The sequence below is a fragment of the Lepidochelys kempii genome, chromosome 12, assembly GCF_965140285.1.
Source record: "Lepidochelys kempii isolate rLepKem1 chromosome 12, rLepKem1.hap1, whole genome shotgun sequence".
NCBI lineage: Eukaryota > Metazoa > Chordata > Testudines > Cheloniidae > Lepidochelys > Lepidochelys kempii.
The window spans coordinates 30665518-30680363 of record NC_136391.1 but is presented as its reverse complement, the minus strand read 5'-3'; the positions used below and the strand labels follow the sequence as shown (position 1 = coordinate 30680363).

General features: G+C 42.9%; 1 protein-coding gene across 1 annotated transcript in view; it reads left to right on the top strand.

Moving 5' to 3' along the window:
- The first annotated feature begins 1322 nt into the window (after positions 1–1322).
- The window catches only part of ADAMTS18 (ADAM metallopeptidase with thrombospondin type 1 motif 18), a 96064-nt gene continuing 82540 nt past the window's right edge, over positions 1323–14846 (top strand). Inside the window, exons 1-3 of the mRNA XM_073308471.2 lie at positions 1323–1528; positions 1667–1760; positions 3568–3884. Of these exons, the coding sequence (XP_073164572.2) occupies positions 1406–1528; positions 1667–1760; positions 3568–3884 (534 nt within the window). The 5' untranslated portion in view covers positions 1323–1405. The remainder of the gene's footprint in view (positions 1529–1666; positions 1761–3567; positions 3885–14846) is intronic.

Genomic DNA, 14846 nt, shown 5'->3' with positions numbered 1-14846 from the left:
TGAGATTTTGGACGTCCCACTGAGATACATGCTGGGAAAACGTCCAGAACAAAAGGAAGATCATGAGATGAGAGATGCTTCTCAAAGTGCAGCCAAACACATCATAAACGAGTTTTGTATCACAAGTCAGCGTCTTTATGGAAATCAGCATTCAACATTACAGTCCTCACTTTCAATATTACTGTTTCAGAGTAACAATCGTGTTAGTCTGTATTCGCAAAAAGAAAAGGAGTACTTGTGGCACCTTAGAGATGAACCAATTTATTTGAGCATGAGCTTTCGTGAGCTACAGCTCACTTCATTGGATGCATACTGTGGAAAGTATAGAAGATCTTTTTATACACACAAAGCATGAAAAAAATGGGTGTTTACCACTACAAAAGCTTTTATGGCTATATTTCTCACCCCTTCCCCCATATAATCAATTAACATATTCTCCTGCCTTACAAATGAATGAGAAATAAGGGTATTCGCTCTCCAAATGAATGAGAGGCAGAAAGCTGGATTGTTATTACTGAACTCTTTCTCCTAACCAGTCAGGTTAAGGGCAGGCTTGTGCACAATCCCAGCTCAATGATCCCCCCCCCCAGGCCTTTTTTCACATTTGGAAATAATTACAAATATGGGTGCTAATGCTGATAACGAATAGCCCAGTTACAACCTTCTCTGCCTTATGGTTAGTTATGATTTGTATTACCCTAGCCCCTGGGAGCCTGAGTCAGGGACCCACATTGTGCTAGGGACTGTACAAACACAGAACCAAAGGACAGTCTGGGATTTGCACTGGGTGTAAGGATCATGGGGCCTCGCACCTGGGCAGTCTCCTCTGCCCGAGGCTCTCAGGGTGGGGGCACAGCGGGGTAAGCTGGCATGGCGCGGGTGAGGATCCAGGCTAGCCCACCCCACTGAAAATTAATGGGGGCGGGGGGAAAGGGGCGGTTCCTGCTTATCCAGAGCTAAATGTGTCCAGTGCCTGAGGGACTTGCCGAAAGGGTCACCCAGCAGGTCAGTGCCAGACTCCAGCGGAACCCAGGTGTCCGGGGCACCCGGCGCGGAACTCTCACGCCCCCTCCCCCAGCGCCCTGAGCCCGGAGCACACGCGGCTCCCGCAGCCGGGGCGGGGGCAGCTCGCTCGGCCTCTGCAGCCTCCGGATTGGTCCGCGCCCGCGCTCCCCCTCCCGCGTCCACCCGTCCCGGGGGCTGCGAGCGGAGCCGGGGAGCGGGAGCCGGGGCTGTCATTTGTCGGCCGCAATTTAAAGCCTGCGCGCCGGCCGTGGCTACCTGCGAGCCCCTCCATGGGAGCCGCTGCCCCGGGCGAGGCAGTGGCTCCGCGGTAGCCGACGCGCCCAGGTGACCATGCGGGAGACCCGGCCGCTCCTGCTGGGCATCTGTGGGCGCAGGTAACATGCGAGGTGCCCGGAAGATCATGGACTGGCTCCTGCTCTGCGTGTGGACCGTACCTGCGGCGGTGCTCAGCAGCCGCTCCGTGCAGTTCCCGGCCACCCTGTGGCTGGGCGGCGTTGCAAAGGCAGGTCGAGAGCACTTTCTCTTGCAGTCGCCGGGAGGACCTACATGCCAGGTCGCGGCGCCGTTTCTCTCGGCCTTCCCTTGTCCAGGGACTCTCGCCCAATACCCGCTTGTCTCTTTCTCTCTCTCTCTCTTGCAGACCCTTCAGTTGTGCGGTCTCTGTTGCGTGTCTTTCGCAGCCGCTTTAACCAGCGACGGCGGCGGCGGCGGCGGCATCAGTGGACTGGATCATGGTTTGTATCCGTCTCTCTGTTTTAAAGTGCATGCACGCGTCGTTGTGACACGGAACATCCAACCCGAGCCCCAAATGTTGGTCCTTCTTTTCAACGACTTTTCAACGCAACCCAGGCATGCCGCCTACCTGCAGATGCCGTGTCTCTGGCGCGCGGGCACCAGCTGAAAAATTAACAATAACAAAAGAGACTGTTTTTTTAAGTGCCAGGAAAATAAACTAAATTTCCACTCACTTATGGGAAAAATAATAATAGAAAACCAGGGGGAAATAAGCCATGCAACCCAGGCTAAGGGACTGTAACAATCCAGGAAGAAGAAGAAAACTTTTATAACAGGATTATTTTGGTGGTGGTGGTTTTCTGATGTTGTTGCCTTTTGGAAGCTTGCAATCTCTCTTTCTATATATTTGCACTTGCTGAGAGTGATAAGTACAGTGCAGTACACACAGGTTTCAGGAAGGGAAAATACTCCTGCAGTGTATGTCTGTTTGCTGGGGGATTCCCTTCTTCCAGCAGCTGCTTGCATTTTTGGCCACCAGCCTGCTTAGTGTCCTGAGCTTCTGCCATTGATTAACACCACTTAAGGAAAGTGAAAGCCCTTGATGTATTGCTTCCACTGTCTACAGCAAACAGAAACCTATCTCTGGCTAAATTTTCAGTGTAATATGCACCCAATAAAATCTGTTCAAAGCAAGGAAATTAATCGTATGCAACATTGGCTACTATATAAGAACATAATTGTATTCCTTATAAAGATGCATTTCAATTTAAGAAAAAAAAACCATTTGATTATCAAAGATATGGATATCTTTTGGCATTCTGACCAAGATACACATCAAAAGTTAAGCAGTGTTAGGAAGTAGGCTACTTAATATATGGGTTTTAATGTAAGCCTCGCTGTCATTTGCAGGAGTACCTGCGGTCCTGATTCAGCAAAGAACTTAAATATGTACCTAACTTCAAGGATGTAAGTAGTCATCACCCTGTGAGTAGATTAATGGAACTACTCACGTGTTTAAAGTTAGGCACATGCTTAAACACGTAACTGAATCAGGCCCTATATTCTTCTCTTCTCCAGATATTTTGAGTTGATCGTATTTTTCCTCTCCCAAATATGCACAGAATTTCTTTCACATAATTTAGCCAAAACAACTGACAAACAAAGACACTGACATTCAGCTAGCAATGGCTGAATAAAGATTATGAGGTAGTATGTAATCTCTTTCTGCTGAAGGTCAGTTATGATTTGAAAACTAGTCTAATCAAGACATTACAAAAAGATGAGGTCTGACTGTGTTAAGGAATTAACAGATTAATCCTTTAATCCAGTTGAATAAATGGAACAATTCTACAACATCTGTTAAACCAGTACCAAGGTTATAATATTTGCTACACTCTCTTGGAAAAAAACAACAACTACAGACAAAACCCCACTCTTCCCATGTGACAGCAATTAATACAGGGGGAGGGGGGAAATCTATAGACTGGTTAGTGATAACAAATGTCTTCACAAGAATGACTGTGGGAAAGTTCACAGCTATGATAGTCTGTCCCTCTCAGTGGGGCAGAAAGGAAACAAACACTGTATTAGAGTCCGTGTGATTTACATGGAACAGCTTGGAGTTGCTTTAGATGAATTTATGCATGCGTTAGATACATGTAGCCCTTGGATTTTTGGTGCCATGCCCTAAATGAGGAAACTTCATGCCACAGTGAAAATCTGCTGCATAAATGAGTGCTATGTTAAAAAATGACACACTTTATTCATTGAGTACAAAGGCTGATGGTCAACATTTTGCCATTACAGATTACGTATTTGTGACACCTGTCGAAGTGGATTCCAGTGGATCGTACATATCACACGATGTTTTGCACAGCATTAGGAAAAAGAGATCAACTCAAAGTTCAAAAAGTTCCTTGCACTACAAATTTTCAGCATTTGGACAGGAACTGCACTTAGAACTTAAACCTTCTACCATATTTAGCAACAACTTTATTGTCCAGGTACTTGGGAAAGATGGAGTCACAGATTCTCAGGAACGTGAAGTTGAGCGGTGTTTCTATCAGGGATTTATAAGGAACGATAACACCTCCTCAGTAGCAATATCTACATGTGTAGGCTTGGTAAGTGTTTCATTAAAGCAAATATAGCATTAGATTTTCATATGCAGAAAATACCTATTTTGATTAAGTTATCAGATTCCTGAAACACACAGGATATTTTTCATGCCATGGACCATTTTGCAGATTTTCCTAACATCATTAGCTGACCTAGCATCATCACGTTTAACAAGAGCTCTTTAATGTTAGATGATAAACTTTGTCTTTGTCACACTACTGTGTTTTTTCGGGGGTAACTTTTTCGGGGGTAATTTTTAAGAAAAACACAGTTTGATGGCAGATGTGTGTAATAAATTCATGAGAATTTTCATTCATTCTCAGAGAATTCGTGATAGCTATATGCAGTGTCTGATTGCTCTGATAAGGTAAATGCCCTTCTTGCATTTGTGAGTAGACCGTATTCTTGCTTCTGTGTTCGGACTACTTATGCAATAAAATTTGCAAGATCATAAAATTATGAGAAAAAATAAACATTATGTCTAGGATTGTCAGGTGCCTGAGGGAGAAATCTGGCACCCAGCTCTCATTGAAATCCAACAGGAGTTAGGTGCTTAGCTCCCTTATATTTCTTTTGGAAGTTTCAAGCCTTCATTGATTAAACAGTCTTAATTGGTGAACCCTGTCCTGAGTGTAAGTATTTTGCTTGCAGTATTTGCTGTTTACCACTGTGTTTTCCAAAAAGATGAAAAAAATTTTACTAAAACTTTTTTTTAGACTACATTCTACATTGTTTTATCTCTAAGGAAGTCTTCATTGACTCATTAGTACAATGCAAAAGAACATCCACAGAGTTAAATAGCTCTCGTTATGTCCTAGGATAAAGGTCTTGCTTTCCATGCAATCCTCCTAGAAAAAATGGCTGGTGTGTACCATGGTAAATATTTGGATTGAACAATAACATTCATGGCATTAGAGTATATGAGGGGATACATGGCTTATGAGGTCAGTTAAGATCTGAAGTGCAGATGAGGTGTTGAGTGAATCTCCAGTTCCTTCTTTGCAAGGATACTTGGATATATGGCCATCACTACTGTATAACAAGACAGAAGAAAGGCGCATTGAAAACATTCATTTACTTTGAAAATAAATCCAGTTTCATTTGAAATAAATACTTTTTCACATTGGATCACATTCAGCTCCCTGGAAATGGTTGGTCCATAAGGAAGAGCTATAGGATGGTGTTGAGTGCTGCTTGAAATGGGCTGGATTATACTTTGAATGCGATGTTGCTTTTTATTAGTTAGTAACAGCTACTAAAAGGAGTTAGCATCATTTATGTCATCCAAGCAGTTGAGACAGAGGCTTTTGCAGCAGGTGCCGGGAGTTGGAATGAAGTTTTCTTTGTTTGTTGTTTTGTTTGTAGTGCTGATGATATCAACAATGACTAAGGTGTTGGGTTTTTTTCTATTAGAGTGGCTTCATTTCTATGATCACCAACTTTCTTCATATTTGTTTGTATACCATTTTCACTTCCCATCATGTTTGTGGTTCCTCTGAGATTAGATCCCATATCTACTAACAATTATTACATTTTGGATGATCATGGTTGTTTGGGTAAGCTTTGTATTTAACAAATGCATTATTAGAACAATGTGGAATAATGTTTCAATGTGTTTGATTCTTGTCTGGAGAACCAGGGTTCAAGTCTGCCTTAGGTCACAGGGAAACTGAGTTTAGCAATCTTAACTTAGTCTGAAATAGACCTTTGGTCTTATACCACTGTCTTGCTATACAAAGTGTCATGACTTGCAGTCTTTACTTAGGAGAGACCCAGAATTTGACCAGAAGGGAGAGAATATTGTGATTGAATTGATTTATTTTGGCAGAGCATGCGGTGCTTTCCAGTACCAGGCTGTCTCCAGTCCTGCCCATCACTTTTCTGAATTACAAGGTTCACTAGATTTGCCCTAATAATAGATATTTTAAACTGACAACTTCACTCATTACCCACTCCTAACATGTTATAAAAATTGCAACCAGGCTTTTTTTCCAACCATATAATAACTTCTACACAACCAATGAATAGTAAACATCATCAACAAACTTCTCAGTTCCTGCGTTTACTGGGCTGCTTTGCTTAGAAATATATCATCTGTCCGTCATGAAAATACCAAAATCTTTGATTGCGATCCAAATTCAGTAATCATACGTTAAGTCTGGACGCTGTGCTGTGATCAAGGGTACCTCGTGAATAGCCTCTATATCCTTTTTGCACCAACTACTTTTGTCACTTGGTTGCCCTTCTTTCCTATTTGCTTTGTTCACTGCAATTAAACTGAAAGTGGTGTTTCTTCTATATGGTTGGTAGCACTAATCTTTCCATTGTTCCTTTCATTAGCAGTAGCTTCCCTACAATAAAACTGCAGTGACCCATTCTTTCAAGCCTGGAACACCACAATGTGATTTGGAAGCAATTGCATTTCAATAGACTACAGGGACTCTTTGATCTAATTTTTTGGATGACCTACAGTACTCAGTCATTCAGTTGTCTGTTATGTGCCATTGCCTGTGGAGTGGCAATGGACTATTAGGTTGAGTGACCCTAGTCGAACAGTAAAAAGGAACAAGGATCCGTTGCTTTGCTGTAGACCTGCTAAGAGAAGTTTACATTGAACTATATATACCTCAACGAAACCTTGGCATGTAGCTTAGCAAGAGGCAAGTAATAAAATAGTAGACCCACATTTATTTTTTCATGTTGTTTGTAGAGTGTGACCAAATTTTGCCTGCAGAATTAAAGTCAACTCAGGAACATGGATGTGACAGGGCAGAATTTGGCCCATGACCTTTATTCGAAAAGATGGAAACTCCTACGTTCCTAACTTCTTCCTCTATGACCTCCCCGATACCAACGTTGCCCCCATCAACCTTATGCGTGTGTTTTGGCAGAGCATGCGGTGCTTTCCAGTACCGGGCTGTCTCCAGTCCTGCCCATCACTTTTCTGAATTATGGATGTAATTCCCCTGAATTCTGCAGGCAAAATTTGGTCACACTCTACAAACAACATGAAAAAATAAATGTGGGTCTACTATTTTATTACTTTCATCTTGCTAAGCTATATGCCAAGGTTTCGTTGAGGTATATCTAGTTCAATGTAAACTTCTCTTAGCAGGTCTACAGCAAAGCAACGGATCCTTGTTCCTTTTTACTGTTCGACTAGAGTCACTCAACCTAACAGTCCAAGGTTCACACACACACACACACACTCTTCAGCTTCGTCCAGCACTTTGATGACATCACTCTGTCTTTAATCCTCCCCCTTTGCTGCCCATTATGTATATACAGATTGTGTATACTTGTTTGTAAGCTGGTTGGGACAGGGACTGTGTCTGCACTGTCTGAAGAACAGGGAGTTTAAGTGATTCATCTGAGGTCACACAGACAATCAGTGCAGAGTAGAAGAGAATCCAAGTGTTGTACTTGCCAGTCATGTCGTCTAGTGTCATTCTTAGTAATCCTCTATATTTGTCACGTGTGGGCTTACAGAGTAGGACACATTCCCCAGCTATGCCAGCCCCCTTTTTCCCTATAAAGTCAAACCACCATAGAAAGTTTGCGCTGTTGTTCAATACACCAGGCACCGAAAGTAGGGAAGGTTGTGAATGGATTACTCATTTGTAATCACTTGTCATTTATGTAGATGTTACTTTCTCTGTTGGGAGATACTACGCAAGAAATGCAATGTAAATGCCTCTGGAAGAGAAACCTGGAGAGAGAGATGATTTTATATTGGTGTCTGACTAATAGGAGTTCTCTCACAATTGGTCGTTTTGGCTGTATCCCACAGCCAGTTTAAATCAATGAAAAGGCTGCCTTTGACTTCAGTGGGTTTTGGATCAGGACCCTATCCTTGGACCAAATTTAGCCCTAAGCAAGTGTGACATCACTGAGGTCAGAGGAGTTGCACCTGTTTATGCCAGAGCTGAATGTCTGCTTTTCTCTCCCTTTTATTTACGTACCTCAATTAGGGCAGAGAAGAGCCAGCTTCATGCATTAGCCAGTGCCCTTCTTTGTTTTTGGTAAGATGTGATTGAATCTTTCATTATGAGGGGCCTCTTTCTCTTGTCTCAAGTTCTGTTGTGTTTGCTGGTGTCTAGTCAAGGGAAGAGAACAAGGAGGAAAGGATGAATCATGTTACAATCACTGAGCTGTCAGAGGAGTCTGTGAATAAAAGGGTTGGTTGTAGCAGTGAGAGATAAACAGGAGATGTATTAATTCAGTGGGAGTTGTGTGTGCATGTCTGAGGGCAGGACTTAGTTCACAGTATCAATGAAGCCACAAAATTAAAGCTTCTCAGTGCAGTCTGGCCACCAAAGAGGCACGCAGGGAGAGTCATACCCTCGTTCTTCTCAGTCATTCAGTTGCACCCCATATTTAGCATTATTGAAATGACTCTAACAACACCTGTTACTAGTAAAGCTTGCGTTTTATGTTCAGTTAAATATACTGAGACAAATCCCATGGTACTTGCTCAGTCAAACTGCCAGTGAAATCGATGGGCCAAATTCTGCTCTCACTTATGCTGGTATACACTGAAAGTAACTGTTGATTGTGTGAAGTTGCTTTTGGCTTATACAGGTGCAAAAGGGCAGAATTTGGTCTGGTTGGATGATTAGAAACTGAGCAAGGAACTGGGGATTTGAGTAATTCCCAATAGTATTATTAGTCTATCCACAAGTCAGTAGTAGATACTATAATTATTTCTCCGTTATACCAGAGCAAAGTGAACAATTTGAACTGTGCCTGAAATGTTCACCGCCCCTCTGAATTCACCCCATGCTATAATAGCATGAAAGAGGAGGAAAGAGAGTCTCATTTTTCAGGGAAATCTTCCTGACATTGAATAGAGGCCGCATCCCTGGAGACATTTAAAATTGCACTGGGCAGATCATTAGACAGTGGACTGCAGGGCTGAGGGGGATGAAACTGGCCTTTTCCATCTCTGTGTGCTCGACCCTGCTCCCATTGATTTCAACAGTCCAGGATAAGGCACTCTGATTCTTCTACTGCTTTCACGGTGCTTATAACAAAAGTAATTGAGACTTAGGGTTGTGGTAGTGATCTGCCCTCAGTGGGCAGGAGGGAAAAATGCACACTGTGCCTTCAAGGTTGGGGGCACAATGGCTGGGTTACTGGTGTTGTCATACAGGAATATGGCACAATGCTCCATGAAGTTCCCGTTGAGTAGGTGCAGACTCTACATAGGGTTCTACATGGGTAGAGTGGTTCTTGGATATAGCGCAAGTCAGAGGACTCATGCGTAAAGGAACAATTTAGTTCTCTGGACCATATCCTTTCTCCACTACCTTTGCACTGCAGAAATGGCCCAGAGAATGGAAATCAGCTGCAGCTTCTCCTACAGGGGTGTAGAGCAGGCATAACTAACTTCTGTGCCAATTCCCCTTCAGCTCCCTGAATGTAGGAGGCGTGTTGGGACAGGGAGAGGCCACAGCTAGAGTGCACTGAGCTTCCAGCAATCCCTGATCCATTGGGGGTAACCAGTGTAATTTAGAGCAGCCCTTAGGCTGCTCTGAGTTACACCAGGGACACACTGTTACCATAGCCCCAGGATCAGGAAGCAGCACTGTTCTTACCCACCCTCTCTCCCTTCAAGAATCTGGCCCTCCGTCTTCATTTATCATTACTTCAGAATACGTGAAGGGGGTTTATATGGATCAGTTTCTCTGTCTAGCCACAAAACAGCAGTCTTTCGCTAGCTGTATCAAAGACTTCCGATGCAACTTTGTTCCCACAGTTTTCCTAGCTAATTTTCAGGGAGATTACACTAAAATACCATATTAAAGGTCAGGAAAGGATGATCTGTCTGGACAGAGACTTGACCTCCTAGTGGCGGGATGTCTTTGATGTAAATAAGGACTTTTATTTTAAGCTGAATTTTTTTGACATGGACTATAGTACTTATCCGTTGCTCCTGAAACTTGGGAGATATTTTTATCTGCTCTAATTATATTAGATTTTCAGAAAATACTAAACACTGTTGCTTTTTTTTTTAAGTGGCAATTTCTGCAGCTCACACCAATAATTGACCTATACAGGATTTCATTTTTCCCACTTTCAAACAGTGAATTTAGCGCTTGTAAAAGGAGCCAGATTAATAGAACCAGAGAATAAAGCTGTCTATTTCCTCAAAACACAATGACAGCCTGGGAAACAGTAGTTTAAGTTGCCCCTGTCACCCATTTCCACCTCAAGGGCTGTGTAAATGACACACTGTGGTGCATTTTCTGCAGCAGCGTATTGGAGTCATGACCGCATTGGTTCTGCTCCATGCTCTGACTCAGTCCACTTAATTAAACAGATTTAGTGGTGTCTCCGGCCTGGCCTTGGGGGTAGCCCTTCCCAAAGCATAAGAGGGCAGTTCTTTCCCCAAAGGTATTGATTTTTTAACCTCTCTGTTAAGCCAGTTCATCAATTATGATGCTAGGTTTTTGTGATTTGGACACTTTAATTGAACTGAGAACATAACTTGGTTTCATATAAGCCACCCAAAAGAGGGCATGGCCAGTCTATGCTGTGATTGACAGTTCATTACCAACTCCCTGAGTCATCCAGTCCTTTGGGGACTTATTTCTTGTGGTCTTAGTCATAGTTTATGTTTTAGGAATATTTACCATTGCCATCAAATCTTTGGATACATAATTCAAAGCTATACATTGTTGGTAAGCTCTTTGGGACAGGAACTGTCTTTTTGTTGTGTGGTCTGCACTAAACACGGTGGGGCTCTGATCCATGATTGGGGCATCTACAGAAATAGTGTTAAATGATTTATTATTATTTATTATTATTTATTCATAAGGTTTGTTTGAAATCTGCAATGTCTGGACATTGTCAGGATAAATCCTAGGACGGATGTCCAGCAGGTGTAAATCAGCATAGTCCGAAAGGTGCTGTATATTTCCTTATCTGTGCTGCTAATCGCACATCTGACTAGTCAAGCTGGCAGAATTTGAAACACCTGATTTATTTGCCATGGTTTAGGCTCATTGTTTACTGCTTCCACTGCATTCAATAGCAAGAGTAAACAATATAGTAAGTCGTTTCAACACTGTTTATATTTAATTTCACTTTCTGGTTCTCATGGGTAAACTCAATGTTGCTGGTGTTTCCATTCACAACTTCTTAGGGGATTTGTTTAAATAAAAAGAAATCTGTTTTCTATTAATTTGTTTTTCATGATTGCAAGAAAATATTTTTTTTTATTGTTGGGCCACATCCTCAGTTGGTGCAAATTGATATCGCTCCGCTGAAGTGGAGCTTGTGTTCGCTACAGAATTAACTTGAGTGGTGCCCCAACTTGAGTCCCAGCCACACAAAGAGCCTTGAGTGTAGAGGCACTTTTCACTTGCATTGGCTGGCCCATCAGAGGGCATAGGCTCAACCTCAAGTTGGCAGACTCGTCAGGTGCTAGTAAAACCACCCTGTGGAGCTCCAGTGAGGCCTGATAGAGCTCTGGCCATTGCCATCATATGAAGATCTGGCTCATTATATTTTGGATTGGGAGAGCTCCATCTAGTTGACAATACCCCTTTAAATAAAACCCTGCATCTGACTTGAACTTTTTTGGATAAATACATTACAAGCAAGGTTTTCCTCTGTCTTTCTGATTATGTCACTGGGTGCAGGAGCTTTGGTTCGTTCTTGCCTTTTCTTATCCCATTTCAATCCAAATTCTGTTGTGGCAGGTCTAGCATAAATTACAATGTGCTAAAGGCATTTCCCGTTGATTTGCACTGACAGTGATTTGACCAGCGATGTGATGGGCTGATGAAAGCAAAATTATTTTTGTTTCAAACAGTAGAGCCTTTTTGAAAATTTAGATGTAGAAATTTACGGAAACTTGAAATCATAATACTTTGCATTAATAGAGTTTGTTAAATTGGACTCTCACAGCAATTTACAAACAAATTAATTAAGCCTCAATACATGCTTATGAATTAGATGTGTTATCTAAGAAGGTAATCCTGGCATATTGTTGTTTGGAAAAAGTCATGTAACATCTCTTGCGCAGTATTGTAGCTGTGTCAGTCCCAGGATATTAGAGAGACAAGATGGATGAGGTAATATCTTTTATTGGACCACCTCTTGTTGGTGAGAGAAACAAGCATTCAAGCTTACACAGAGCCATTCTTCAGATCTAGGAAACGTACACAGAGTGTCACAGCTAAATAGAAGATGGAAGGGATCGTTTAGCATAAGTAGTTGTAACATATATCTAATAAGTTAGTAACTTTTAATTTACCTCCTCAGAAGTCATTAATATTGAGTGCTGGAGAAATGCAAGCCAATCAGATCATATATTCAATCTTGAATGGCTGCTGCTGAAAACAATTGCCCTATCTTGTGATTCAGAATTATTTTTCCTCACCTTGTAAGTTAATTTATCTTTTATAATGTTCATTTATAAGGAAATCTTTCTAGCAGTTTATACAGTAAGATGGAGATTCTAGTCTACCTGTTTGAATGATTACAACACTGAATATATATATATTATATATATATATATATATATAACTTGTCCCCAGTGATGAGCTGCCAAAATCTTAACAACCGGTTCCCTATAAAAAGTTCTGATTTAAGGGATGTGTCCCAGTATGTATTTTTTGTACCAACAGGGTTACCGTACGTCTGTATTCTCCCAGGAGGAATTTTTAAATTTTTAAAAATTCCTCCCGGCCAGTGATTTAAGAACCAAAAAGCCTGACCCGTTTGGGAAGATACGGATGTGTGTTAACCCTGCCTAAAGTTCTTTTTTAAAAAGATGGGCCTGAACTAGAAATGAGCTCCGTTTCACATGTCCCCGCCACTCCCTGGGGGTGTGCTAGGGTGACCAGATGTCCCAATTTTATAGGGACAGTCCCGATTTTGGGTCTTTTTCTTATATTGGCTCCTATTACCCCCCACCCCCTGTCCTGATTTTTCACACTTGCTATCTGGTGCACATGTGTGGGTTCCAGCTGCTCCCTGCCCCCCTCATTGAAACAGGTGTGCAGGGTTACTGCCCTGGGAATTGCAGGGCACCAGTGGACGTGGGGCCAGCTGCAGACAGGGGCGCGGGGCAGGGCTAGCTGGAGGCAGGGGGTGCAGAGCTAGCTGTGGGCAGGACAGGGGGTGCGGAGCTGGCTGGAGACAGGAGGGTGCAGGGTTGGCTTCAGGCAGGGCAGGGGCTGGGTGCAGGGCTGGCTGGAGACAGGGGCGGCTGCGGGCAGGGCAGGGGGTGCAGCAGGGGCTGGTGCGAGCAGGGCAGGGGGTGCGGGGGTGGCTGGAGACAGGGGCTGGCTGCGGGCAGGGTGGTGGGTACTCATGGAGAGAGCAGCAGGACATAGCTCAGGCCCAGCAGAGCAGCCGGGGACCCACCAGGCAGCATCGGGAGCCCCAGGGCCAGGGGAGCAGCAGCAGCAACAGGGCTCCTGCCCAGGGCCAGGCGGCAGCCCACGTGGCTCCTGCAGCGCCGGCGGCCGGAGGAGGAATTACATCGCTTCCCAGCTGGAGCCCATCAAAGCCTCAACACCCCCTGTAGGGAAGCGGATTAACAACCGGTTCTAAAACTGCTTCAAAATTTAACAACCGATTCGCGTGAACTGGTTCCAGCTCATCACTGCTTGTCCCTAAACGGAAATATTGACCAAGGAGTATATCCAAGGTCAAGAAATATTAGTATCTGTAGAAGCCAGTATGTACTTATTCTAAAACAAATGGAATGCTGCAAGTCAAGTGAGGTGTCTGAAATAGTCCACATCACACCAATGTAAATCAGAAGTAGTTTGGCAACGTGCCATTGGCTGCCCTTGCAGGGCTCTTAGCTATCTAAGCTGGCCCTTATTGGAGTAATGAGGAGCTGGCACATGAGGCTCTTACTGCTTAAGTATACCCATTTAGGAGACGGGCATACTGAGGCAGCGAGGTGATGTGACTGGCACGCTCATATGGTGGGATGTTGTTTTTTTATCCTTTTGTGGCATTAATGTTTCTTGATTCCCCATCTCTCTCTCTCTCTCTCTCTCTGTTGCATGCACACAGTTTTAGCACATGAGGCTTTATCCTTTGAGGTGTGGGGTCTCTCTGTTCACCATGGGACCACTTTAGTGCATCTGGTTGCCCTAGATATGTTCAGTGAAGCCCTTCTGCATTGCAGCTGATTATTATTGTTAATAGAAATGTATTTATAAGACTTTTCAATGGACTTACACAAAACACACTAGACCTACACTAATGTTTTCCTTTTGTTTTTGCAAACCACTGCACAGTATGGCATCCAATTCATTTAAGAGAGTAATAATACATTCTGTGGATAGCAGATACACAAACGAAATATGGATCACTCCTCAGACCTGTTGTCTTTCTGCCACGAGAGAGAATTATTTTATAAAATTGAAATAAAATTAGATTTCCAAAGACATAAAATTAAAACAAGCCTGTTCCAGACATAGTTATTTTAAATGTCTAGAACTTATATTTTTCACTCACATAATTATATATTTAGAGGGGAAAAAATCAGACCTGTTTTTATGTACCACATCTTCATTATTGCTGTGGGGTTTTTTTGTTTTTTTTTCTAGGAAGTCATTATCAGAACCATAAGTTTTAAATTAATCTAGTCAAAATCTCAGGAAACATTTAAAGTTAATATTGTAGTCAGAAATGTAATACTGTAGGTAAAAGTGAAAATGGTCAGAGTGAAGGAAATCTGTGAATGACGCAAAACTTCAAGACAGTAGAATGGTGGGAAAGTTTCTTATTTAAAGGAGCAAATTTGGGTTCACAACACTTGTTATATTCACTTTTGACATCTAGGAGTCAGGTGGCCTTCACGGGTTCCCATGAACATCTGTATGGAGATTAGAGCCCCAGTTCTGGAATGTGGTGGAGCCAAGCTTTCTGTAGCCTAGTGGGGGTGGTAGAGAGACAGAGGGGACTGCATACCTTTGCACTTCCCAGACTGTACT